This window comes from Ylistrum balloti, unplaced genomic scaffold (assembly GCF_031769215.1).
Source record: "Ylistrum balloti isolate Yb309-2 unplaced genomic scaffold, AGI_CSIRO_Ybal_v1 Utg369980, whole genome shotgun sequence".
NCBI classification, from domain to species: Eukaryota; Metazoa; Mollusca; class Bivalvia; order Pectinida; family Pectinidae; genus Ylistrum; species Ylistrum balloti.
In genome coordinates this window covers 734,717-762,644 of record NW_026782068.1, presented here as the reverse complement: position 1 = coordinate 762,644, position 27,928 = coordinate 734,717, and the positions used below count along the sequence as shown (strand labels likewise).

The 27,928-nt window shown below is 34.9% G+C and overlaps 1 protein-coding gene across 1 annotated transcript in view; it reads right to left on the bottom strand.

Moving 5' to 3' along the window:
* Positions 1-27,928, bottom strand: part of LOC132547818 (fibrocystin-L-like) — a 69,655-nt gene that overhangs the window by 34,773 nt on the left and 6,954 nt on the right. The window contains exons 8-25 of the mRNA XM_060211619.1: positions 26,580-26,726; positions 25,506-25,660; positions 24,493-24,723; positions 23,317-23,441; positions 22,783-22,943; positions 22,010-22,155; positions 20,858-20,957; positions 19,924-20,081; positions 19,248-19,251; positions 15,061-15,327; positions 14,362-14,486; positions 11,840-11,984; positions 9,417-9,606; positions 8,037-8,278; positions 6,673-6,825; positions 4,873-5,049; positions 3,073-4,244; positions 2,431-2,755 (exon numbers count right to left, since the gene is read on the bottom strand). Of these exons, the coding sequence (XP_060067602.1) occupies positions 2,431-2,755; positions 3,073-4,244; positions 4,873-5,049; positions 6,673-6,825; positions 8,037-8,278; positions 9,417-9,606; positions 11,840-11,984; positions 14,362-14,486; positions 15,061-15,327; positions 19,248-19,251; positions 19,924-20,081; positions 20,858-20,957; positions 22,010-22,155; positions 22,783-22,943; positions 23,317-23,441; positions 24,493-24,723; positions 25,506-25,660; positions 26,580-26,726 (4,023 nt within the window). The remainder of the gene's footprint in view (positions 1-2,430; positions 2,756-3,072; positions 4,245-4,872; positions 5,050-6,672; positions 6,826-8,036; positions 8,279-9,416; positions 9,607-11,839; positions 11,985-14,361; positions 14,487-15,060; positions 15,328-19,247; positions 19,252-19,923; positions 20,082-20,857; positions 20,958-22,009; positions 22,156-22,782; positions 22,944-23,316; positions 23,442-24,492; positions 24,724-25,505; positions 25,661-26,579; positions 26,727-27,928) is intronic.

Here is a 27,928-nt window from a genome sequence, read left to right as displayed (position 1 = left end):
ATATAAATATCATGCTTATAATGATAATAGAATGACATATTTTAATTTTAATGCAATTTTATTCATTTTCATGACTTCTCAGACATCACGTTGGATTGCAAAGCGTTTATCAGGAAGTGCTGGAAATAAAGGACTTGTCATTGCTTGGACTCTGTAATGATAATTTTTTCTGACTATCTGATTGGTCAGATTCATCACAGATCATTTACACTGATTGCAAACGTTCTAAGTACATAGATGGTAAATTTGGCTTCATTTCGGGAAAATAACACAGTAAGTGACAAGGTAAACACAGTGTAAACCGGATGAAGCATTTAAATACACAAGCTATGATACGATGATAAAAGGTAAGAATAAGTATTTTGAATATTATTTACATAACTATTGCATATGCGCTTTCACGAAAGAGGGTGAAGGGGGTGGGTGAGACGGTAGTTTCATTTTATATTGTATATTTTATCACCAAAATGATTTCTCAAATAGATTATTATTTTCTAGGGTAAAAATTGTTCAACGAGTTTTGCAATCTGGATGTCAATTATGCTGTAAGATAATATCTTTATTTTTTTTTAATATTGCTTCAAATATGTAACTGCTTATCATTTTTAAACACTTACATAATTTTTTATAATAACAAAAATAAGTTTACTCTTTGATTATAAGTGTTCCTTAACATGCGTCAAATAGTCCACATCAATCCGTTCAATCATTACCAATGATCGCAATATGCTTGGATTATAGACGAGAGAAAATACAAACAATGCAGCAGTCATTTGTCGTATCGAGAATTATATTTACACGATAAGTCGATTTAATGTGCACGTGATTATGGTATTTCTCACCAAACGGTAACTTCATTTAAAAAATAACTACGAACGTACACACATTTTATACAGTTCCTTACCTTCTATTGGTGATGTAACACAGACGTGTTTTGTGATTGACGAGTTGTTGTCGTAAGTAGATTTGCATGTTTGGTTACATATTGTAACGGATACATTGCTGTCAAAGCCAGTTCCGGATATCGTCACCGTTTGCCCACCGCCCATGCTTCCTAATCCATTTAACAAATTCAGTGTCAGTTATTCAATTTAGAGAAATGGATTATATATTGGTATGTTCTATACTATAATATTGTGAATAATGTATTCCCATTGCGCATAATTATATTTACTTTCCTTAACTCGCTTTATCATATTCAGGTTTTAATCGTAGATAAATACATCCAATCAATCGAAATATACTTCAACTTATTTCCAGAATGCGTTGACAAAACAATTCATGAACTGAGAGCAATCTCCAAATCAGAGAAATTGGATTCCCTACAAAATAATACATACTGTAATAGCTTAAATGTCACACAAACGATTGATTGATCATTTTGCGATTCATATCGACTTGCAAGACATATAAAATTATATCACACCTGAAACTTGTTTTCTATGATACACACAAGAGCATCAGGGTAGTTAATGGTCACCTGGCTCTCTCAATTGCATCATTTATTTCCTTACAGATAGTGTGATTTACTGATTTCCAAGAGGAATGGTCAGGTCACGAAACAGAAAATTCAGTTCGGGCAAAGTACCTTCCCGCCAATGGAGAATACCCAATTGCACCATTGATGAATCTAATTAAACATATATATATACGCACACACACACACACACACACACACACACACACACACACACACACACACACACACACACACACACACACACACACACACACACACGCGCCACGCACACACAGATATATATATTATATATATATATAAAAAGATACAAAAGAGAGATATCCATGTAGAGACTTCGCCTCTGGTGGCATAGATAGGTATACTTCAGAACCGACTTTTCTACCACTAAATGAGGAAATGCAGAATTAAAAGTATTACCTGAGGGATTCGTTATCCCTTCCCTGGAACAGGAATGACCTATTTTTTCCCATAAGTTTCCAACGCAAATTCTAATTAAATATTACTCTCGGAGGGCGTCCTAGACCCATTGTTAAAGTTAGGTGTGGCATTTCTACAACAGCAGAATAATTATTAAAAAAGACAAACATTAAATGACTCATAACCCAACTCCAACGGGCAGTGAGAGTGAGGCCGGCAGGGGTCTCTCCGAATATACCAAGTATATCCCAGCTTGATGATAAATATATAAGAAAAAGGTATTTCCAACAAAAAAGTCTGAAAACATCACCCCTCCCCAGACACAATCTACGTGCCGAGTGTGAACAACTGTTATTCCTTTCCAACTCTGGTATCTACCAGTAAAACGAGTTAGCTATGCCACCTGAAGAGAAACAGAGGAGTGTTTTTTGTTAAACGGTAACCCCCGAAAAAGTGAAAGGAGAATAAGACCAGGTGTTCAGGAAAACCTATAGTAAATATACTATTTAAGATTCTTTATGGATCATAATTACCTGTACTTGGAGATATGCTTTTAGCTGTTATTTCGAAAGTAAACTCCATGTCCTCGTTAGATTTTCCAATTTCGGCTACATATACTACAAGGTTATATGTCCCTGCTGACATACTTCCTGCAATGCATTCAATTTGAACCTCTGAAGAAGACGTCACATTGCATCGCGAGTTTTCTATGAAGACGTCGTTAAGACTGTTCTGAGAGCCAAAATTAGTGCCTTTGATCGTTATGGCTGTGCCATGTGTTCCGGTAGAAGGTGTAACAGCGCTTATATTCGGTGTGGCGCTCTGGTTGTAGTAAAATGACAGTTTGGGAAACGTTATCTGGAAGTATTCAAATGCAACAAATTACAAAGAATAGATTATGTGATTTATTCAACACCATTCAGGTGATCAGCCCCAAACGGAAGCTGTACTAACAATTTTCAATGACAAAAAAAAAAAAAAAAAAGTGAGCTGAGTGGAATCACAAAAAAAAAAAAAAAAAAAAAAAAAGTTGAAAACTATTATATCACATTGATAGTTGATTTAGAAATTTACGTAGCAAAAACACTTTCTTGGCGACACGAAATTTCGACTTATTCTTTACCAAATGATTAGGAAAAGGATAGCAAGACATAAAAGTATAAGAAATACATTACCTTATTGGATTTCACAACGACCTTAAATGATTTTTCGTCATTGGCTGGCGTGGAACATACGACAGTAGAAAGGTTGACGAACGAAACCATACATAACTTATTGTTAAGTTTAACTGTCGTGTCCGATAGAAATCCATTGCCTGTTATGGTTAACAGAGTCCCACCGTTTACGCCTCCAGAGTTGGGCGAAATATCTGATACCGTGTCCGTACTGGTTACATGGGCGTGTCCAGTAGCATCCCCTCTTCCCGCGACGTGAACATTTATGTTATTCACCCCAACTGGAAGAGGACCAACATTACACTGAATTTCTGTATCCGTTGGTGCTGACTGCAGGCTGCATGCATATGTTTCCGATACAGCATTAGAGGACAGGAATACAGAAACAGACTCTTGATTTGTGCCAAATAGAGTTCCGTTGAGATAAAGAGTCGTGTTTCCAGATACAGAAACAGGCATTACACCTGTAATAGTTGGCGTAGCATCTTCAGAATAGGTAAATTTGCAAGAGGATTCACAGGTAGCAGGTACTTTCGTGTTTCCCTGGCCTATAGCGACAACAACGGTTACTTCTTTCGCGGTAAAAGACGGTGGGTTGATACATGTAAGTGAAGTATAGGAACAATTGGTAACCTCGCATTCGTATCCTCCAAACGTAACTGTGATGTAATCTTTACAACTCTTGTCGATTCCATTAACAAATCCAGTACCAGAAATATCAATGATTGTGCTCCCTCCCAATGATCCTCTGGTCGGCGTTATCGAACTTAAAAGTGGTAACAGGACAAAAGTTAACTCGGCTTTATTTGTAGCGTATCCTAAATTATGAACGCGAGTGTTTATGATTCCAGGACGTCCTACATCCGGGGTATTCGATATATCTGTCACGCACGTGACACTGGTTCTGGAACTTGATTTTGGTGTACATGTATAGTCGCCGAACCTGATTTCATTCTGACAGTTAACTGTGGAAAATCCCGTTCCGGTTATTGTCACTTCAGTTCTTGATGTTCCGTTGTTTTTGTCTATCGAATCAACAGAAGACGTCATGCAAGTCCGAAAAGAGAAATAGAAATAGGAGGCGTCTGTTCCTGTGGGATCATCGCCCTGACAGCCGATAATACTGGCGGTTGTAGCCGGACAAGCACTGGAATCTGCAGGGTCGGTCACTCCTGTTAAATTTGACATAATTTCACAATACCATTAAATAAGATATTTAAAATTCCAATATGACGAAACATAGTGCTAAGAGTGCTTTGTGTATGCCGTTTAACATTATTACTCAATAACGGTTCTAAATTACTTGTTCATTGAGAGACGAAATACACACATTGTGTTAATGACTGCTGATATATTTCTTGTAAAAAGGGGGAGTGATTTTGACTTTAATTCATTTCCAACAAATTTTGCACTAATGGTAAATTATACTGAGATAGACATAGAAATGCCCAGTGTCTGTGAGTTAATATTTAGGTGATGAGTTTAAACAGGCATTTGCGCATGTCTATACTTAGTATCCATGTAAACAGATGTATGACATAAACTTCCTTTTATCTTTACTCTGTTGTAATTATATGCATGACATTTACTTTCTTACCAACTACACAATAATTGATTTCCTTGACGTGTATATCATTTTGCATTTTTATACGATATTTATATAAAAGCTGTACTAATCACTGTTTACTCAAAAAAAGTCTGTGTATGTGTCAAATTTCATATACAAAAAACAATACATAAATAATTAACTTTGGAGGGAAGTAGAAATATTTAAGAATGAATCATAAACGGGAAATTTACCAGACTCGGTGTTATAGGAAGCCTCTATGCCATTTAAATCCACTTTAAGTTTTACTGCTGAAGAGACGAGGTCATAAACATCAATAAAATCGTGATACTGGTATTGGCAGTCTTTGTCAATGCAGGATGACCAGTAATAAACACGTCCAGGTTTGTTTAATTGTACCATGCATGTACCTGAAATAGGAAAACTATTGATAATGTTATTCCGCATATACAAGCACCGCGTGTGATTTTATATCTTGATAATGGCCAACGCATTATGGCGTCAATAAAGAGCGTCAATAAAGTATATAGAGCGAGAATAATATATGTTCAGATTAAGGTAATGAAGTATTATTTTCACAAAACGAATCTGATTCAAGTGATATACCAAACCACTGGTTTTATTTCCCCCATGGTTGCGATATATTTATAATTTCATATAAAGGCTATATCGTTTCATTGGAAATCTACGTAGCTATGAAATACTCATTAAGGTGAGATAAATGAGGTAAGATAGTAGAAACGTATTTATGAAGACAGTAAACATGGCCTTTTTATTATTTTCACTTAATATAAACAACTGTATGCCACGGACATATATCAATTATTTAAGATCAATTTTTAAACCTAGGAGAGTGCGTTATCTCAATACTAATACCTGAACTACTTATTAACTAGGGAACGCTGCATCAGCTATTAACAAATAGGACATAAATGACTAATTCCAGAAACACCTTTATAATCGCTGTATTCTGAAACAGCAAGGAAATACCAACGTGCTATTTACTAATCACCAAGGAATTCCTGTAATTACTGCGTTCTGAAACAGACAGCACGGAATTACTAACACGTGCTTATTCCTAATTACAGAGGAATTCTTGAATTTCTGTATTCGGAAACAGCAAGGAGTGTCCGACATGTTGACGTAACGATAATCCAAGCTCAGATTTGATAAAACTAGAGCAAATTATGTGCTGCAAAGGAATGATGTACACAGACACTCCAAAAACATTACACGAAGAAAAAGACAGTATTTACTAATTACAGAGAGATCTTTGTGATTTCTTATTCGGTCAATGGTCAGTGCTATTTGTTAATATTTGTAAATTTTATACTTGGAAACTGAGCGATGCTTGTAATCTTTTCTTTCGAAAGTAGCCTAATATCACAAGGCACCATTGTAAAGGGTGATAATGTAGCGTTATTTTCTTATTTACGTAAAAAATGAAACATTTACGGTCACATGCTTTGTTATTTATCCAATTTTAAAACCTTGTTATATAGTCGGACAAACGGTCTAGAAATTGAATTTGTCTTCTTTCTTTGTTTCATTTTGAACGTTTTTCTTCAGATTGGTAATGTCAACAGAATAGAAGTTATAATATGAAGGTGACCATGTAGTCATCGAAACGCCACACTCTAGTCTTCTACTGGTTGTGTTATAAGATGAAGGTAACCCTGTAGTCATCGAAACGCCACACTCTAACCTTCTACTGGTTGTGTTATAAGATGAAGGTAACCCTGTAGTCATCGAAACGTCACACTCTAATCTTGTACCAGTTGTGTTATAAGATGAAGGTGACCATGTAGTCATTGAAACGCCACACTCTAATCTTCTACTGATTGTGTTATGAGAAATTCTATTCTACTGTCTTATACTGATTCAGATGAATAATTGAACATTCGGATACTGAATCAGACGAACAATCGCATAATATTTTGACCGAATTTACAACCCGCAAATGTAGTAATATAATGAACATGTACATTGAATTTAGCATACAGTAAATGTGATGTACGAAATCTAAACTTTACCTGTCCCTACAGCCGGGCCACAGTCAAATCCACTAGGCGTTCTGGACTGCATGTCTGACGTTTCAATGATCTGAATCTGCATGTTTGGAAAGCCAGCGAAGTCCCAAATAAATAGAACTTTATCATTGACCCAGGCTTTCGAATGACTTTTGTCTGCACAGTAACAATAATTAAGAAGGGTTATGTATCATTGCTAAGATTATCTTTCAGTAAATGCACTTAAAACACAATAAACAAATATTTCACAGAATAATGCCAGCATACTTTGGATGCAAGTCGTTTTTTTCAGTGAATTTGGTTCCGATATGAAATAAAGAATATATACTTTATTATGATTTTTCTTATTTGTAAAATTATCACGAAATGACTGAATCCTGTATAATACTGTAACGGTTTTTTTAAAATTTTTAAATTTTTTTTTTACTATCCGGTTTTGGTAATGGAGAATGTACTTCTGAAGTAGTGAGTTGTGTTATTGACTTTCTTCAATTCTAAATGGATCTGTTTGGTGATTTATTCCATATTTAGAAGTACTAGACAAAAGATTCCAGAGAGATATTTGTTCTTTCAAGAATGCTTATATTCTCTTTCTCATTTTTCCTTTTCTTTCCTTTTATTTGTTCTTAATTATATGAAATTTGGAGATTTCTCTTAAGAAATAGCAATAATAATATTCGGCTGTAAGATACGATGAAGTTGTCAGGATACTGTTTTCTGACAGTGTTAATGAGTAAAGGAAGGGACAATAAAAATCCTAAAACAAATTTCGAGATCATTTCAGTACATGCCAAGAAATAATAGTAACAAATGACCATACACAGTATTATTAGCCAGTCGGCCATTTTGTATCTCTGATTTTTTTTTTCAAAATCAAAAAAGCACAACAAGGAAATTTTGAAATTTAGGAAAAATTCATCCAGTACTTCTTCAAGCATGGTTAAACTATTACTGTCAAAAAATGGTTATCTTCGGTCCTGTTGTTTCCGGATCAGTGTAAAAATGAAGTAACGTACAACCAGAAAAGAGGTGATCCCCAAATAGCAAATTTGAATAGAAAAATCCAGAAAGAAAATTACAATGACTAACTTTTCCCATCAAATTCTATAAATAGCTATGTTGTTTTACATGTCAATCGGAAAATGGAACGATGCACTTGACGGGGCCACAGGGAAGCTAAGTGTAAAATCTGACGAAGATCCATCTAGTGATTTTTCCGAAATAGCGATAACAAGACATGTTCAAGGACGACGGTGCACAGAAATAGAATAATATGAATAGCCAGTCATCTAATTAAGATCGGCTAAAGATATGAACCTCTTGAAGATAACAGTTCATAAATTTAATTAAAAATGAAGTGGTCTTACCTGGTCGGTAGTCTTTATTCGTAGTTACACGAATCACCTTTTGGGTATGTTCTATTTGACAAATAATTCGGTTTTCTGAAACCGTTTTTATGTCACATTCGTGATCTCCAACCTTGACGTTGACGTCCTCGGAGAACCCAGCACCAATTAAAGTGATGATACTTCCGCCGTGAACTGAGCCACTCATTGGAAACATTTTATCTACGCGCAGTTCACATGTAATGTTGGGTATGTTGTTGTTTCTGTAATGCGAATCATTCGTGATAAAAATCAAACTAAAAACATTGCCAGCTAGCAATTTCACGAGCTTTTCAACAACCTCTTCACTAAAAGTCAATCATTTCCATAAATATTCTGGCCAACTATTCACGGAATTTATATATCATATATTTAGACCCTAGAATGTACAACTGAAAAATTATTTTTGTCCAACTCCGAAAATCGGAAGCTGAACTTCGACTCATGTTTTTTTTTCTAAATATTATCACTAGTAGTCTCTTTAATAGTAAACGTTGTACCTATTGGTTACTGGGGAAAGATTTTCTCACAGTTGACCCCTATGACCTTGAAAGAGGATGAAGGTTATCCCCATTATCAAAACGGATAGACAGTGACCTGAGGTGTACAGATGCCGTATGCCAGACCACGGACGAAAGGCAATAAGATAGGTTGATGTTGGACTTAAAATTTAAAGATTCGTGTTTTAGTTGATTTAAACATGTATGAATTTTGAGATAATGATAAAAACTAATATACATATGATAGAGGTTGAAACAAGGGAACCCTATAATGCCCGGAAAAAACTAAGTATTACGGGGAGAAGATAGATCATGAAAGTAAAAAATACACTTTTCACTTGTGGGTCTTTTGTACAATCTTAGATACTGCAGGTTGTAGACACTGCAGTTAGACTTTTAATATCCAATGTTTGCTGTAACCCGACACATATTTTAATTCATTCGATATTGTTGCACGCCTCAGAATTTATACATGTACGGAACGTAACAAACAATGATAACAAATATCAAATTTTATAGAATTATAGTGTACCTCCAAATTTACATTTTGACGTTTTTTTCGATCACGTTGGATCTTCCTCATTCGCCTCTTAGGGCGAGTGCTGGAAGGATGAAACAGCTGTATAATACAAGTCAGTTCATTGTTTAGCCAGGCTCTATGTAACTCTAAAGCTATTTGAGAAGGAATTAGTCACTTGTGTGTCTTTTGTACAATCTTTGACAACAATCCGAAATAAAAAAACAAGACAGTAATTACGTTGTTACTAACAGGTACATTCAATCTTAAGGATTTTTCTGAGTGTATAACAAAAACGTGTTAAACTGAATAAAAATGATAAAAATGGGAAGCAAATATAATTACGAATCCAGGGCATAGCCTTCCCCTCCGGCGATTAGCTTGACCGAGTGACTTCCTGCAGCACAGGGAGGTAACTCTGCGATCACTTGAGTATCGGTGTAGTTAAGGATGTTTAGCTGTGTATCGCCAAGCATCAACATGCCCTCATTCTGTTCTCCGAATCCAGTACCATTGATAACCAAAACCTCTCCTCCTGTTGTATGACAAAAATGCACTTTAAAGAGTTTGTATTTGTTGATCCGAAAACTTAAACATACCATACATTTTTTAAAATATAAACGGCTTGACAGTTTACTTTGTCGATCAGTGATGGCTACCTGATATTTTAATGTCAAAAGCCTAACAAATATCTCTAAGATGTCAGGTAGCTATAAGTTTGAAATCTTCCTTTGGCTACTTTAAACAAGAACGACAAAAAAAAAAAAAAACCCAACATGAACACAGATCCTTTATTTAAACTCTAATTTCACGGAACTAGTTTGAAAATAGAATCCGTATTAGCTCTTTGAAGTTTGACATTTCATTCCTTTTATTTTTACTTTCTGTGTTTTAGCCAGGAATTTAATGAAAATTTGAAAAGTTCTTCTTAACGATTAGCGGTAATGATTTATAGCAGCTAAATCCAAGATCGCCGCATGCCGGCCATTTAGCATTTTTCCCTATCATAAACCGGGACAAGTAGAGACCAATGGAAATTTGCATATGTGATTTCAGAGAGATTCTTTCGGCACTTTTCAAGAAATAGCAATAACAAAAAATAAAAATGTTTCCGACTGTATGTCCTGACGGACCGTAAACCTACGTTCTGACGGACCGTAAACCTACGTTCTGATGGACCGTACACATACGTTCTGATGGACCGTAAACGTGCGTTCTGATGGACCCGTTCTGATGGAACGTAAACATACGTTCTGATGGACCGCAAACCTACGTTCTGATGGACCCGTTCTGATTCCCTGTTAACGTACGTTCTGATAGACCGTAAACCTACGTTCTGATGGACCGTACACATACGTTCTGACGGACCGTAAACCTACGTTCTGATGGACCGTACACATACGTTCTGACGGACCGTAAACCTACGTTCTGATGGACCGTAAACCTACGTTCTGACGGACCGTAAACCTACGTTCTGATGGACCGTACACATACGTTCTGACGGACCGTAAACATACGTTCTGATGGACCGTACACATACGTTCTGACGGACCGTAAACCTACGTTCTGACGGACCGTAAACCTACGTAACCGTACATACGTTCTGACGGACCGTAAACCTACGTTCTGATGGACCGTACACATACGTCCTGACGGACCGTAAACCTACGTTCTGACGGACCGTACACATACGTCCTGACGGACCGTAAACTTACGTTCTGATGGACCGTACACATACGTTCTGATGGACCGTAAAAGTACGTCTTGGTGGACCGTAAACCTACGTTCTGACGGACCGTAAACCTACGTTCTGACGGACCGTAAACCTACGTTCTGATGGACCGTAAACATACGTTCTGACGGACCGTAAACCTACGTTCTGATGGACCGTAAACGAACGTTCTGATGGAACGTAAACGTGCGTTCTGATGGACCCGTTCTGATAGACCGTAAACGTACGTTCTGATGGACCGTAAATGTACGTTCTGATGGACGGACCACAGACAATGAACGTAGGGCTATTTGAATATGTCAAGGTGATGATAGTGTTCTTATTCACATTAAAACTGATGAAAACGTAGAAGAAGGAGAAAATTAGGAGTTCCGCAAGGAATCTCTTTTTCCATTTACCGCGTTTTCTTGTAAATCCTAGGCGATCCCAATAAGTATGATCATGTTATAGAATTGAAAACAGGTTATACAACAACGCGAAATCACATCGGGAAAACATAATTCAATGGTCATTATACACATACAACAAACGCGACCAACCAATCTAACAACCGTGCTATCGAAAACAATTTTGTATCGCAAATCATAACAAAACGATGCCCACTAGAACTAAATATTTTGATTATGAGAGTATATTCATGACATTATCAAAACGACTTGTTGTCCGATTGAGTGTTGTGTCGTTATGGTGTCTGGTTGTCGATTTCAATCTCATTACCAAAATATTAAGTCGTAGCTTAGTTTTTCTGTGGTCTTCGATAAAACCAAGATGCAACATTTCTAATGCCATTGCTACAACTAAATAATGATGTCATATTCACGTCCTCGGTCACTTAGAACTGTTTGATGTCTTATTTTTTATTGTTTCAGAATAATTTTCATTGCAAAGATCAAAATGAAAAGAAATTGGCCAACAAGCAAAACCTAATATGGGTTACAATCAAGGAAAAAATGTATGCTGAATGTGTGAATGGCTAATATGTTAGTATATACTCTGACCAACAATGAAATAGAAACTGAAATGTAGCGAAGCTTACCCCCGACACCCGTCACAGTAGGAGTTATATCTGTTACTCGTGGAGTCAGAGACTCATTATAGGTAAAACTGTCGTTAAGACTGTCCACAGCAGTGACATTCTGGAAAACGTACTCGACAGCAACGTCAACAGTGCCACCTGAAACCTGAAATGTAGATGTATATATAGACGATCTCTCTCGTTTACTGACTCTTCTGATGACAATGTTGCACGATATCTATCGATTTTCAATAATGGAAAGGATGGCATGTGTACCTCCTCTAAATTTAGCTTTTGATATTTAATTTAACAAAATGAGATTTTCATTACAGGTTCTTAAGATCAATGAGAGGGTATAAAAGGTGGAAACACCATCACGAAGGAGATGGCAGAAACAGCACTACTAAGGAGATACAGAAGGCAGAAACAGCATCACTAAGGAGATAAAAAAAAGGAAGAAACAGCATCAATAAGGAGATAAAGAAGGCAGAAACAGCATTAATAAGGAGATAAAGAAGGAAAAAACAGCATCACTAAAGAGATAAAGAAGGAAAAAACAGCATCACTAAAGAGATAAAGAAGGAAAAAACAGCATCACTAAGGAGATAAAGAAGGCAGAAACAGCATTACTGATGAGATAAAGATGGCAGAAACAGCATCACTAAGGAGATAAAGAAGACAGGAACAGCAACACTAAGGAGATAAAGAAGACAGGAACAGCAACACTAAGGAGATAAAGAAGACAGGAACAGCAACACTAAGGAGATAAAGAAGACAGGAACAGCAACACTAAGGAGATAAAGAAGACAGGAACAGCAACACTAAGGGGATACAGAAGGAAGACACAGCATTAAAGAAGACAGGAACAGCAACACTAAGGAGATAAAGAAGACAGGAACAGATAAAGAAGACAGGAACAGCAACACTAAGGAGATAAAGAAGACAGGAACAGCAACACTAAGGAGATAAAGAAGACAGGAACAGCAACACTAAGGGGATACAGAAGGAAGACACAGCAACACTAAGGAGATAAAGAAGACAGGAACAGCAACACTAAGGAGATAAAGAAGACAGGAACAGCAACACTAAGGAGATAAAGAAGACAGGAACAGCAACACTAAGGAGATAAAGAAGACAGGAACAGCAACACTAAGGAGATGAAGAAGACAGGAACAGCAACACTAAGGGGATACAGAAGGAAGACACAGCATTACTAAGGAGATAAATAAGGCAGAAACAGCATCACTAAGGAGATAAAGAAGGAAGAAACAGTATTACTGAGGAGATAAAGAAGGCAGAAACAGCATAACTAAGGAGATACAGAAGGAAGAAACAGCATTACTGAGGAGATGAAGAAGACAGGAACAGTAACACTAAGGAGATAAAGAAGACAGGAACAGCAACACTAAGGAGATAAAGAAGACAGGAACAGCAACACTAAGGAGATAAAGAAGGCAGAAACAGCATTACTGAGGAGACAAATAAGGCAGAAACAGCATCACTAATGAGATAAAGAAGGAAGAAACAGCATTACTGAGGAGATCAAGAAGGCAGAAATAGCATCACTAAGGAGATAAAGAAGGCAGAAATAGCATCACTAAGGAGATAAAGAAGGAAGAAATAGCATTACTAAGGAGATAAAGAAGGAAGAAACAGCATCACTAAGGAGATAAAGACAGGAACAGCATCACTAAGGAGATACAGAAGGAGGAAACAGCATTACTGAGGAGATAAAGAAGGCAGAAATAGCATAACTAAGGAGATAAAGAAGTAACAAAACATTAAGGAGATAAAAGAGAAAGAGAAAAAAAATAACAGCCACGCGATGCAGATTACTTTTTCAGTCGACTCTGCTGTATTCAATGTTAATATTACACCGAATATATGTCATTTATTGAAGTGCCTTCTGCCCATTGTACAAATCTTTGATTGATTATTGAAATAAATATAAAAGCTAAAATATTACAAAGGTTTATCAACAGAGTAAAGCCACTAACCGATTAAAAATCAAATTGTACCACGTTACCATGGCAACATCAGTTTTGTACGGTTATATGATATAGATTTATGATTTCCGTTAGGATATATCAGTTAATTAAGGTTTTTTAGTACATCACTGTGTTCTGATTCAATGACACGTGGAAAGACTGATCGATACTATACAATTATTGACTCTCTATTAGGTTGATACAAGGATTTATCAACCCTTAAAAGCGATATTCACTAAGGCCGATGTGAATATCGCTTTTGCGGGTTGATAAATCCTTGTATCAACCTTATAGTCAATAATTGTATATTGTTATATGACTGGTATTTTTCATGCAGCTGATTGGTCAAAACGGGCATGAAATGTCTTGATCAATACCGATATTATCTATTTCCCCAAAAAATAAGAAACGATACGGTTCATCGGACTTTTCATGACGGTTTTGACAAATCAGCTGCAAGAAAAATACCAGTCATATAATAAAGTAGTATACGTCCCGTGTCACAGTGTTCTGATACCAGGCAATATATAGCATCATTTCAGTGAGAATACTTACCCTAGATGGGATGGCACAAACCAAATCTGCATAAGACACTGATATGACTTTACACTCCTTTGAGTCGACTGATGGCACCACGGTACCGCTAAAGCCATATCCCTGAATAGTTATGGGTACTCCTCCTATCAATTAATATTTGATTGCTTGCTAATTGTACATGTTAAACTTGTCATATGCTACTAAATATAACATAATATACAATGTTCATGAACGTTACCACAAAAATCAATTAAAAAAACAGAACTTTTTTATTAACATGTACACATTCTTACAGAAAAAAAGTTGTCATTCACTTCAAGCTTTCACTTTAACCTATGTCTCATGAAAGACTGTATTCTTAATTTGTATGCCAGCTGTCGATATTGTTATTGTCACGGATATTGTTAAAACTGAATCCATTCTTTGATAATCGAAGCAAGTGATACATGTAAACACTAAAAATCGGAAAGGTAGGAATGATATTTCAAAGAAATGGAAAATCCATGATTATCCCAACCAAAACAAATACTGCATTAGTCACGTCTGAGAAAGTGATGTCGGTAATGTATCTATTACTTCAATCATAAATTTGTTTATTGACTTGTTTAGAATCTTTCATCATGCCGAGTATGTCTTTCACAGTTTAAATAATACATTTTCTAGGAAATTAATTTAAATACACGTGTTTGTTTGTTTGTTTGTTTTTTTTTTATTTACCTCCGAGACCTGTAGAAACAGGACTTATGCTGAGAATTCGTGTATTGTAAGTATACGTTTGGACTGAGTCGTTATGCTTGGCATTACCGGACCCGGCAACATGTACATTTACTTTGTGCTCTCCGTTCGGACCTATCCCCGTTTTACAGGAGATAAATGTGGCGTTTGACATGGTAACAACACATTCCACTCCTCCTATGGTGACACTGTTCCCGGAGTCAGCGCTGAAACCTGTCCCAGTGAGTGTAAGTGTCGTGTTTGCTGGTCCTGGAAAAGTAGGAATAAAAGATACCAATAGTGAATCACTAAAATATTAACTATATGATTTGATACGCCATGTTTCAATTCATTCCAATTACTATTCAAATCGCCTACATCCGCCTTTCCGTCCGTCCGTAAATAATGCTTGAATTATGTGAACCTGTCTCATATTTCCTATGTAGGTTTCATTTGTCCGTAGTTTTGTCCATTAGATTTCGGATCTGATCAGAAACATAAAATGGTGGACAGGCGGCCATCTTTGATTTGGCTGACACAAAAACTACTGTCTGAATGTTCAGCTGGGTTTTACACCAAAACCTGTCTAATTGTTTACGTTTTTATACGTAAAGTAGTCATATCGTTTACCTGTGTTTGATACATAAACCTGTCTGATTGTTTGCTTGTGTTTAATACCTAAACCTGTCTAATTGTTTACCTGTGTTTTATACCTAAACCTGTCTGATTATTTACCTGTGTTTTATACTTAAACCTGTCTTACTGTTTACCTGCATTTTATACTTTTATACCTTAACATGACTAATTGTTTACCTGTTTAAACATGAAGTAGCCATATTGTTTGCTTGTGTTTTATACCTAATCCTGCCTGATTATGATCCTGTCTTTATACGTTAACCTGTATAAAGCCCTAATTCATACGTCAACCTCTTTGGATATTTATAATCAAACTTGTCTAAATGTTTACCTGTGTTCGGCGAGGACTGATGCAAGACTGGGGTTGAACTCTCTAACCATTCAAATGAACAATTTCCGGTACATCTGGTAGGAACTCCACTGTTCATCAGCGTCACCTGCTCGTCAGGATAGAGAAATTCATTATACATAGTGGATTCTCTATCTCATTTAAATGTTTAAAAATATTTCAAGCTGTTACTACCAGCTAAAATAAGGCATGTAATATGGCAAGCACTCATGATAGTGAACTTTGATTAAAACTGAATATTGACGACTACCCAGGCTCGATAATAGACCGTGCAACACAAGCACATTCTTTATACGGAAACACATTATACATTGTAAGAGTATGGGAAAATTGTTGTCGATTACTGGGAAACCACTGTACTGTTGTCATATTCCAGGTAAAATTTAGAACCTGTTACATTGCAAATACATGTACATAACAAGGAAAGTAACAGTTAAACCCCCCGAAACATGTTAGCTACAATGGATTTGCTGTACTATTGTAAAATACATACATTTCGTTCAAAATCACGTAAATATTTTTAAATCTACATTTTATTATGATTTAAAGTCACTGTGAATCAGTTTTAGCTTTAATACAGTGTTGTAAATGAACAATCTGCAATGGACAGGAACAAATATTCAAAACGTTACAGTGTGGTACCAGATTTATACTTGAAATAGTTTCTGTGCTATTGTTTGTTCATTTTCTTAAAATGTAATCACCGATTGGTCTATTCTGTGATTTCTGCTGTCCAATCAAAACGGTTTTTTTGGATTTCTTCTCATAAAATAAATGCATGCAAGACTACTGTTTTTTCAGATCACATTTTCTTAAGCAAGTTATTAAATACCGCAGATTTCGCGTTGAATATGCAATAGTGTTATAGCTTGTTTTACAATTCGGAATTATATCCAAATTTTAATCCACACATTATTAATTGTTTACTATATTGTTGGTTTAAATAACACGTTCTCGCTTAATTCCTTGTGCGATATGACGTTTAACATGTTAAATGATCGAAGGAACGTATCATGGTTCCTTAAGGTTGAACCTGTCTAGTATGTGACATAACTTACATGGATCGACTAAGATTTACATGGCGTGTATCATCGATGAAGTTGTAATTACATTCCCATACACAACACCTGATCTTATTAACATTGTACATTTTCAAGATTCTGCGTTAAATCTCCTATTTTGTTCATGGTTCACATTTGGCCCTAGAAATAAGAGCCTTTTTCATTAATTTTTTTCTTTGTTGTCTTAATTCTAGTCTCATTTCGTTTCAGTTTGAATTAAGTGTTTGTTTTGCATTCGCTATCTTCTTTGTTGTCTTATTGTAAAAAAAAATAACCCGCTTGTGAGCATAAAAATAATCCAAACTCAAATTCAATAAAACTATGGCAAAATATGAACAAAAGAATTACGCGGAGACTCCAAAAAAAGTATGAGGAGAGAAAGACCAGGTGTTCTGAAAGAACATTTATTGTTTCATCAATGAGGTCCGCTATGTAAACCTTGGTTCAATTCACGTTAGTAATGTCATGTTCTCAAATGAAGAACAAGATAAACAACAACAGAACCAATAAAATAACACGTTAAGTTTCATATCGCACAAAGAAATAAAATACATGCATTTCTTTATGGAATCACTATGGCGATCGCAACACCCCCTCATCATTTACATGAAACAGCAATCAGCTTTACAGGATACCGTTCACTTACCCTTTGTCCTTAATCATCCTTATATTATGGCTATACGTAGACCATGTACAAATACATATGAGTACTTTGGATCTAGAATGTATTTAAGACAATAATGTCACGATATTCTGTAAACCAGAACCTGATCAGTTAAGTTATAATAGTATGTTATACCTAAGAACCATATTACATGATATATAAGAAATATTTTATTGGTTTCCGACATCCAAGCACCTTGCATATGTAAATTTTTACCTGTGGCAATTCATGGCGTGTTCTCAAACATTCTCCAGGTATCGGATCCATCAGGTGATGGCCATTTTGCAAAGTTCTTGTCGTCAAAACTACATCCCTCCCAGTTATTAAGGTATCGTTGATCTGTAAAATATCAGTAAGGAGCGATTGCGTTTTGATAATTTCAACAAAAACAGACAGTACTTCATCCAAAGCTTTGTCCTGAACAGTCATTTAAAAGAATTTCTTGAAGAGGACCGGTAATTCCAATAAACATTGATGTAATATTACGTAATTTAATTTGTAAATAAACCGCTTAATCTTCATAGATGTTGATGAAAGCATAACTGTTACATGATCCTCAATATTGCAGAAAAAGGATGAAACGTATACGTGGTGTTTTCCCATCAATCGAAATAAAAAATAAACCACATCAGCTAATAATATATCTACAGTGAAAACCTCGCTATTAAGACCATTTTGGAGACTGAACAAAGGTTGTCTTAATAGCGAGGTGGTCTTAATAGTGAGGAGAATCAGATTGACCGCAAAGAACCGTAACCGGAGTTATAAGTTATATATATAAAATGTTGAATTTTATGAAATGCATGTAAAAAAATAAGATTTATGGATTGACAAAAGAATATATATGTATATATTCCTTAGTTAATATCATAATATACATGTATTTTTACTATCGTAAACAATGAATAAAAGAAAACAAACCACCATTTTTTAGTACAATAGGAATTTAACGTTATTTTTTCAATTATTTTACCTAAATTTACATACACATTAACTAAGTCACGTATTACACAGTAAAACACATTTGTAACAATATTAATGAAGTCATGATAAAGTCTTTCAACACTTCATTTTTCACATAAATTCGCAAACACATTAACTCTGTCAGTGCATCACTTAGAACAACACATTTGTCTTTTTACTTAAAAAAAAAGGGTCCAGTGTACACTGTTGCGAAGAGATACGGATCTGGACAGCCTCCTCTTCCATAAGTCCTTTTCTCGCAATCATGATAGCTCGTTTCGTTTACGTGGTGTCATCATTGCGTGATAAAGTTCATCTGAGTTTTGTGACAGTGAAAATATGTCGTAAAAATGGAGCATATAAATGTTTTCTTTTTATTGTTCAAACGATGTCGAGAGTGTAATATTACTACAAACACAGTTTTAAATTCCTCGACAACTTGGAATATCGGCCGAAAAGACTACATAATTCACTTTTGGGTATGCAGGGCTTCTAAGGTGTTTAACAGCATACCTACCGATCTATCAATACATAATTAACAAACAATAGTTCACTATTAAAAAGTGTCTGGCACGCAGTTTCATACAGGTAAGCCAAATTAATTTGATGTTTATTTTATGTAACGCCACCTGTTGACAGGGTCGGTAACCCGTGACGAAAACAATGATCGACAACGACACATGCTCGCGATTCACTGCCAAACCAGGTAAACTTTTATCACTGGTCAGAAAGTCGACGTAAATTTTGAGGTCAATTATCGTTATTTAGTGGTCGTTGGGACTGTAAGAAGTGTTCGTCATACGGAATAGCGGGTTGGTCGTAATACTGAAGCGACCAAAACAAAGATAGTGAAAAAAACGGGACTGAAAAAAAATGTGCCCGTAATAGCAGGGTGGTCGTAATTTTGAGGTCGTCGTTAGGTGAGGTTTCACTGTAATCATAAACAGGTGCATTTGTAACCTTGTTAATACTTCATTTAAACAAATAATAATTCACGCTGACAATTGGGCGAAGCGTACTTCATGGTTACAGTTAAACAAAGAATATTTTGACAGGACGTTTTTCAATACTACTACAAACGGACATCACTTTGACCTTTCCATATTTCTATCGAACAGTAGTATCAATGGTGTTAGATATGACTACTAATAGTATCTTTAAATGATAATTTAAATAGAGCCTCAACAACGTACCTGCATTTCTGGTTCTAGGTCTCCATTGTATGTAGAATATTCCACGAATATTTCAAAATCAAACAAAGGAATGGTATCCGTCCGTGTGATGGTCGTTTTTAAATCTAATTCCTCAAATCTGGACTCCAAATCTGCGTTGCTACTGGTGACAGGTATACCTGCGAATATTTGAATACCGAGTTTGTTTGTTGAGTATTATACTGAACTATTTTCAATTTAAAACTTTTGTTCTGGCATATATTTATTCTCATATAATCAGGGACGTTTATTTGCGCTTAACGAAACTCCAGGACGATGAACTAACCACAAAAACATAAATAAATCTCAGGAGGAACGTCGTAGCATACATATGTGCTACTACATCTTTATTTTAAAAATTTGCCTTTATTCACATGAATCAAACGTTTACACATAGGATTTGAACTAAGGAGAAGCCGGTACCAATTTACATGCAGAGGATATTAACAACGACACATACTAAATTAACGTGATATCCCTTGTTTTATGACATGGTCAATAATTTTGTCAAGTTTTGCTTGAAACATAATGTTTCCACTTCACATACATAACATTTGTTGTCATATCGGCTTTTTATTAACGGTCTCCATTCTGACGTCACAACGTAAAACATGACGTCCGTTCATTATATAATACTGACTTCACAACAGGCTGATTATATATGCAAACAGGATTACATCAGGATCAAGAATTAGTCGGGACCATCACGTGAAAACTCAAACCACTAGCTTATAAGTTATATATTTTCCTACAAGTTAGGCCTTTGTCTGAAATGTATTCGTAGATAAACCTTCTATAACGGAAAAATAATCCGCCATATGACTTTGATTCGATATCAAAAGTATTAGCATTAAGTGATAGGACTATGTCAATGTTCTTAAGAGCAATATTGTAAAAGACTTAAGTTTACACTTACCTGTGATTGTCGTTCCCGATTGTGTGATATCGAAAGTTCCGTTGATTGGTGGAGATGCATACTCAAGTCTCGTAATTGTCGCAACAGCCCCTGTAGGTCGCTATCGAATATTAAATATTTTTTTCAGTTACAAAGAATATAGTTCTGGTTTTCTATTATCATTTTAGGTTTTCATGATTTTTTATTGGTTAATTTTAAAAAAAATCATTAGTTGAAGTCTACAAATGAATTAATTTTTCACCACAAGAAAAACAACACAAATGATGATCACATTCCTTTAACTGAAAAATAACTTTTTTTACCGATTCTGATGTATATCATTCATAAATTAAAAGATTTCAAAAATTCTTTCCTGATATCAATGTGTGTGGTCACACATATAGTTTATGTATTATCATAATACGTTTAATTTGTTTTATTTTATTTGAAAGAAAACTAAGAAATTTCACACACGGAAACGACTCTCTTCTCGATCCTAGAAACAGAATAAATAGATAACTAAAGCTAGCTATCATCCAGCGGCAAAGATACAATCAAAAGTGATTAAAGTCAAACTAGCGTTATATATCGTATATGACTTTGATCACTCACTGACGAAATGAGAAGCAACTCTACATTATTCTACGTTACTATTGCTGTAAACTGACAACATGGTACCATTGGAGAGTTACGAAAAACGACAGGAAATAACCAACATGTCAACATAAACATATTCCAAACTCAAATTCGTTTCTACTAGGGCAAAAAGAAAAAATACAAAATATTACAAGGAGACCACAGCAACAGTACAAGCAAATTAAGACTAGTGTTCGGGAAGAGTAAGGGTCTTCTGATTCATATAAATCTTATACAACCCAAGTATGTAATGACACGTTCACAAATGAGGAAAATTCATACAACAACGGAACCAACTGGCAAACTAAGAAGTAGTTACATGCTTCAATTAAATCTATTTTGAATGCCTCAAAGCAATACCAATATCAAAATAACGTACTTCTATTATTCAAACACAATTGTCTTGAAAGAACAACATACACCATAAACAGATTCAATACTAATCGAATGAATTGTCTTCATCACCATGGTCGAGACTTTCCGATCAGGTGCTTACGGAACCTGTTATTGATATATAGGAGAGGATTAATTACATACCTGGCCTTCTTGTGTTGTCAGCAATGGGAAGCCGTATTCGCCATTAGCAACAGTGAAGTTGGCGTCATATGAACCATTCGGATAAGCTTTAGCATCCACATGAACAAATCCATATCCATTCGGAATACGCAACTCGTATGCATTTTCTTTAGGAGGGAAGAAAATATAATATGCACCAATGTTCAAAACGAAATTTGTAAGGACAACGTATTCAAAACAGCGTCTGGATTAAGAATTAAGTAAGGAACCGGGTAACGTGTTTACAAAATTGTAATTACATATCAAGACAAACCATTATATATTCTAAAGGGATATGGTATACACATTGTTCGTTTTTCAATATTTAGTATAATATTTCATTTTTACTATCAAATTTTGAATAATGTCTGCGTTTAGCCTTATTTTCATGAGACCCAAATAGTGGAAATTAAAAGCTGAAGAGATAACATTACTTTTCTAATGATAATATCCTTACTTCAAATACCAATACGCTGTGTGTACAATTTTTAAAATACTGTCTTATATTTATCCATGAAGGGAATTTTGTTATTTTAAAAAATGCTCAGTGTTATCTTCGATATAATCAAAACTGAACATATTATTTTACAATGGTGAAAAAAGAAATATTTACGGAGATCTTACACAGGGAAAGCAACGAATTTCCCCTGAAAAATGCACGTTGTAGGTAAAGTAACACCATAACTGTTTACCACGCATCATTAAACCTCGTTTTCATTTTCCAGTCCTTTCACGTCATGCTCAATGCTACCTACCGTAGTCTGATGTGGTTTCTTCCTCTCCAATATACAAATTATCCACATACATATCATTAACGCCTTTGTATATATACATGTTTCGAATATTCACTTTATCAACGGTCGCCGGTTGCAAACGCATCACAGCATCATACAAGTTAATACATTTGTACGTCCATCTGCGAACACAAAGAATGTGAATCCCTGTGACTCTGTTCTTCATAAAATTGCTATATACCTTCATAACACCCAAATAATCTTTGGTTTGTTGTTTTCAATTTCTTTCACAATCCTGTTCATCAATTATGTAATCGATCGAGATCTATTTTGTATAAATAACCTACACTTATGTAAAATACCTTTTAAAAGGCTATGAATTATGGTTATAATGCTTTCACTAACACCCAAATAATCTTTGATTGACTGTATATGAATTTTATGCAACTCTGTCCATCAATACTGTAAGCGATTAGTATCTATTTTTATTGCTCTTGATAAACAAAAAAATTATACATTTTGTTGTTAGGATGGAGCAAAAGCTGTCAAAAATACCTTTCTGATGGCGTGAAGAAGTTGTCCAATGTTACCCATGCACTGCCATCTTTGCCATCATTGTAGTATCGCCTAATATACATCACTAGTCTGTGTTCTATATCACCTCTATATGCCAGACATAACTGTGAACGATTTATATTACACAATATATTTATACTTATATGTCATCAAGAATGTTATCGTCCGGCGTCTTTATAGTAAAGGATTCTATAGAAGTATATTCAATTTCAAACAACTATTTATTATTGTTCTTGAACTAACAAGAATATGAAGGTATTCTGTGACCAGACATTTGCGCCAGTGTTAGATATATTGGAGGAAACTTGACAAATATATTATTTGATATTAAAAACAAAATTAACATTGCATAGATATAACAATGTTATTTTCCTTGTAAGCATGCATGATAGTACTACAAATATTCATTGCACTCATGACCCCAATTGTATCGACTATTAATCAAGAGGTCAGTTTTAGACCTGTTATTCGGGTTTTCCTAAAATTGGGAGAGTATCCTTGCTTTTTGTTATTGAAATAAACAGGAGATTGCAGGATGTTCAAGAATCTCCAATAACAGTCGGGTATGTTAGCAAGTATGTAAATGTATTAACTAAACAATCATAATGTTGATATGGATTTTAAACTAAACATAACACTCAAATTCATTAAAGTTTGCGTACATCAAATGTATAGTAGCTAAGTCGGAGTCATTTGTTAAATAGGGGATTCAATGGTCCTGAATCGATAACGTTTTGTTCAGCTCAGAAAGAAGACAACTTTGAAATCCTATTTCCAAAGCTACTACAAAAACACCAGGACCGTGCCAATTCACAGGTCACCTGACCTTGAATGAGGCTGAAGATTAATCTGAACACATTTGGTTGCTCTTCAGCAGCATGATATTGTGACCATTGGTTATGAAAAGTTATGTACTTCAACATGTTTGCCTTGTGACATTTGACGTGAATTGACATCATGTATATGAATAAAATTATGTAGCCTTTTAACTTAGAATGTTATTGGCAAAACGATTGTAAATCAAGGTCTCTTGGCTATTGAAAAGTCGTATCAAAGGAAATACTGAGTCTTTAAGACGGACGCTGCGAAATGAAATAAGTTTATGACCTTCTTAATACATTTGTTAAACACAGAATTACTTGAAGATTTGCTTACAATTTGGTATCGATACGCATTCACTTCCTGTGAGTAAACGTGGTTGTGAAGCATATTGGGATTCTTTAAAACTCCGTTACCACAGAAAGCTTCAATCTTGTTAGTCCATTCTTTATCAAATGTTCTGGGCAGTGAGTCTTCATCTTCAAAGTCATGGAAGATGATGTATCGCTTTGGATTAAAGTATGTCGGACATTGTGACGATGCCATTTTGTTGAGGGCTGACTGCATCTGATTGGACAAAATGATGTTATAATGGCATCAGGTGAAGCAGATATTGATATATTTCTGTTCATAAAACACTGTTCACAAATAGATCCAATGATATTGCATCTTGAATATTATATTAAATGGTTCTAAAATTTAAATCTTTTGAAGCATCATCAACTCTATTTTCTTTTTTGCGAATCTTATTCTGCTTGCAATTACATTAATACAATGATAACATTTAACATGTTCATATCTATCACACCTCACTTCTAAATGATATACGGATACTATTTGTTTTACTACATTAAATAATGATGCCATAAACGAAAAAAAAAATAAATGCAAAATACAGATACTTGTATACCGTTGGGTTATAAGAAATGTAACAGAGATGAACGTTTTGATGAAAGCGTACCTTTATATTGTAGCATTATACTTAGAACAAGATAAAAAGCTACAGATCGAATTCTGTAAAAAGATATATTCCATGGAATATGCATGCCTGTTAATTTAATCGAAAGATAAAAAGGTATAAAATGGATATTTAAAGTGTTCTGCAAGAGGTACTGTAGTGCAAGCCGAGACAACGTTTTTAAACGCACCACTGCAGTAAATCCACTTTCAGTTTATCCACCGCGAGATTCATCCAGTTTTTGTGTAATACTATAAAATTGTGATACCGTTTCACACATTCAATAAAACGCTGACTACTTTATCTTGATAAATTGCAACGAATGTCTTTACACTTTAGATACAATTGATGACATCATACTCCGTTATTGTCATATTCACATTTTCATTACCTGCGGACCGGTTGCATCTCGTTTCACCAATGGCACTGGAATATTCCCCATGAAAAACGCTACGCTTTTGCCGTTCGAGACCCCATTCTGTACGTCGGTAGCAGTTACCTCGATTCCTTCAGACATGCTTTTCGTTTCAAGAGTTGGAAAATCACCTAAAATGACAAATTTATCAACAGATGATTTTAAAGTTGCTTTTTTTTAAAATTTTTCTTCGCGGTAACATAAATGCAGATAGAATGTATATTTTCATTTTCGTTACAATATAAGTGTAAAGGTCTAGGGGGGATTGAAATTTCAGCCAATCAGTGCCGCGTTTACAAAATTTTACTGTGAGCCGAAAAGTAGGGGGTGTTTTCTATGAGTTTATACCTCTGACCGAGGTTCGAGTGGTTTTTGGTCAATTTGATTTCGATCCACCCTAGTGCGTTTTTCATGATTTATCGTCGAACAAACTAAAAACATGAATCCTTCATAAATTACTAGCTATAGGTCAGTGCAAAACAATAGGTAAAACGTATTGAAAAGAGCACAGAGTTTCAAGGTATAACGAACTCTTGTAACACGAAATACCAACACATATTTTGCCCGTATTTGTACATTATACAGTAAACAACAACAGAGACTGACAAGCTTACATCCGAGCAACAAACAGTTTCAACTCAATTTCACCGACAAAAATAGAATATTTCCATATGAGGTCATTATAAAACTGTAAAGATTCGTCTTTTTTATCTTATATCCAACCCTTTATTTTGAGTTTGTCTACCACTAGATTACATCGAAATCGAAATATTGGGAATGTCGAATCAACTGCGACATGTTGATAAAAATGTCCATACGGATTTAGCTCTTGAGAAATGGTTACTGTACCATACGGAGACTGACATCTTGATTTTAACAATAGAGCTGTCCCTATTCGTTTAGTTGTAAACAAAAATGCGTCCTTGATTTCCTCTTCGATGGGTATAACCGATGCAATGTCAAACAGTTTTTTGTTATTTAAAGACAAAACATCATTATCGTATCTGAAAGTGCAACCAAATGGCATCATAATTTCTTTTTGATACTTACCTCTGTCTGACTTGAAGGTTACGATGTATTCATATGTTCCATTTACCTCACTTCTAGTAACTGAAATTGAATCACCCTGTGAAAAAACTGGATTAAAGTTTAGTTCCTTCTCCATATCTTCCGGACTGCACGCAAATAGTAGCTTTCCTGCAATAAAAGTGAAAAATGATACGTGAAGTATAATTCATAAACGTAGACTGAAGATACACCAGTTAAAACCAATATCATCAGACATGGATTTTCAATTATTTTGGACTGTGCACAGCTGATTCCAATGGAACAAATGGTATCATTATTTCATTTATATTTAGCGGAATTTTATATTAAAATGACAAGAAAAAGATTTATTGAAGAATTAGACAACGATAAAAGCAAGGAAATGTGTATTTTATATTATGTACTTATAATTTTGTTGTCACTCGTTAACGATTAAAAAAACATTATACTTTTTAGATATATATAATTCAAGTTATCTCTCTCTGATCTTTTAGCTTTTCTGCCATTTTAATCTTTTAGTTTAATTTTAATAGAATAAGAATATAAGTGTTTATGGAGAATTCACAATTGCTATTGTTGAACCTTATACTTGTAGAAAGAAGTCTCTCGTTTATTTGCTACTGCAATAACGATATCCAACAATCCAAAAACATTACTCTTCTATCATCTTAAAGTGGTTTTCAACATTGAGCAATTTCATGTAGTTAAATTGTATTCCTTGTTAGATACAGTTACAGTACATGTTTTGTATAATATTTTAGAAATGTAGTCCCGAACTTTTCATAATTGAATGAATATTTATATCATAATACTATTTATGTAAATGAACGCAACCACTACAGAACAATTGATTCGAATACATATTGAATCAATCAAATTATTACACGGGAACATTAAACAACATTTTTTTCAAAATAAAATGTATTTAAATCCCGGTTCAAGTGTATTGTTATCTCCCTACAAAATAGTTTGAGTACACGTTTTGTTTATATTGAACACTACTGCCAAAAATGTTCTGATGATGAACTGAATTTGATCAAATCAATGTTACCGGAATTTACTATTGTACTCTTCAGATATTAAAATTATTGCTTATGCATGCTACAATCTGGTCATTGAATAAAATGTGTGAGTATGCAAATATTTTGGTATCCTCATTTCTGAAACAGTCTTCTGGACTCACTTACACTGGCCTTGGAATCGGTGTGGTGGGGGAGATGTAATGACGATTTAGAACACAATTCTATTCGATTAATTAATAAAAAAAAATTGACATTTCGTAAACACAAACATATGCTAAACAACAGGCTAAAATGTAATGAGTATCTCTTAATTCTAATTCTAAATCAATC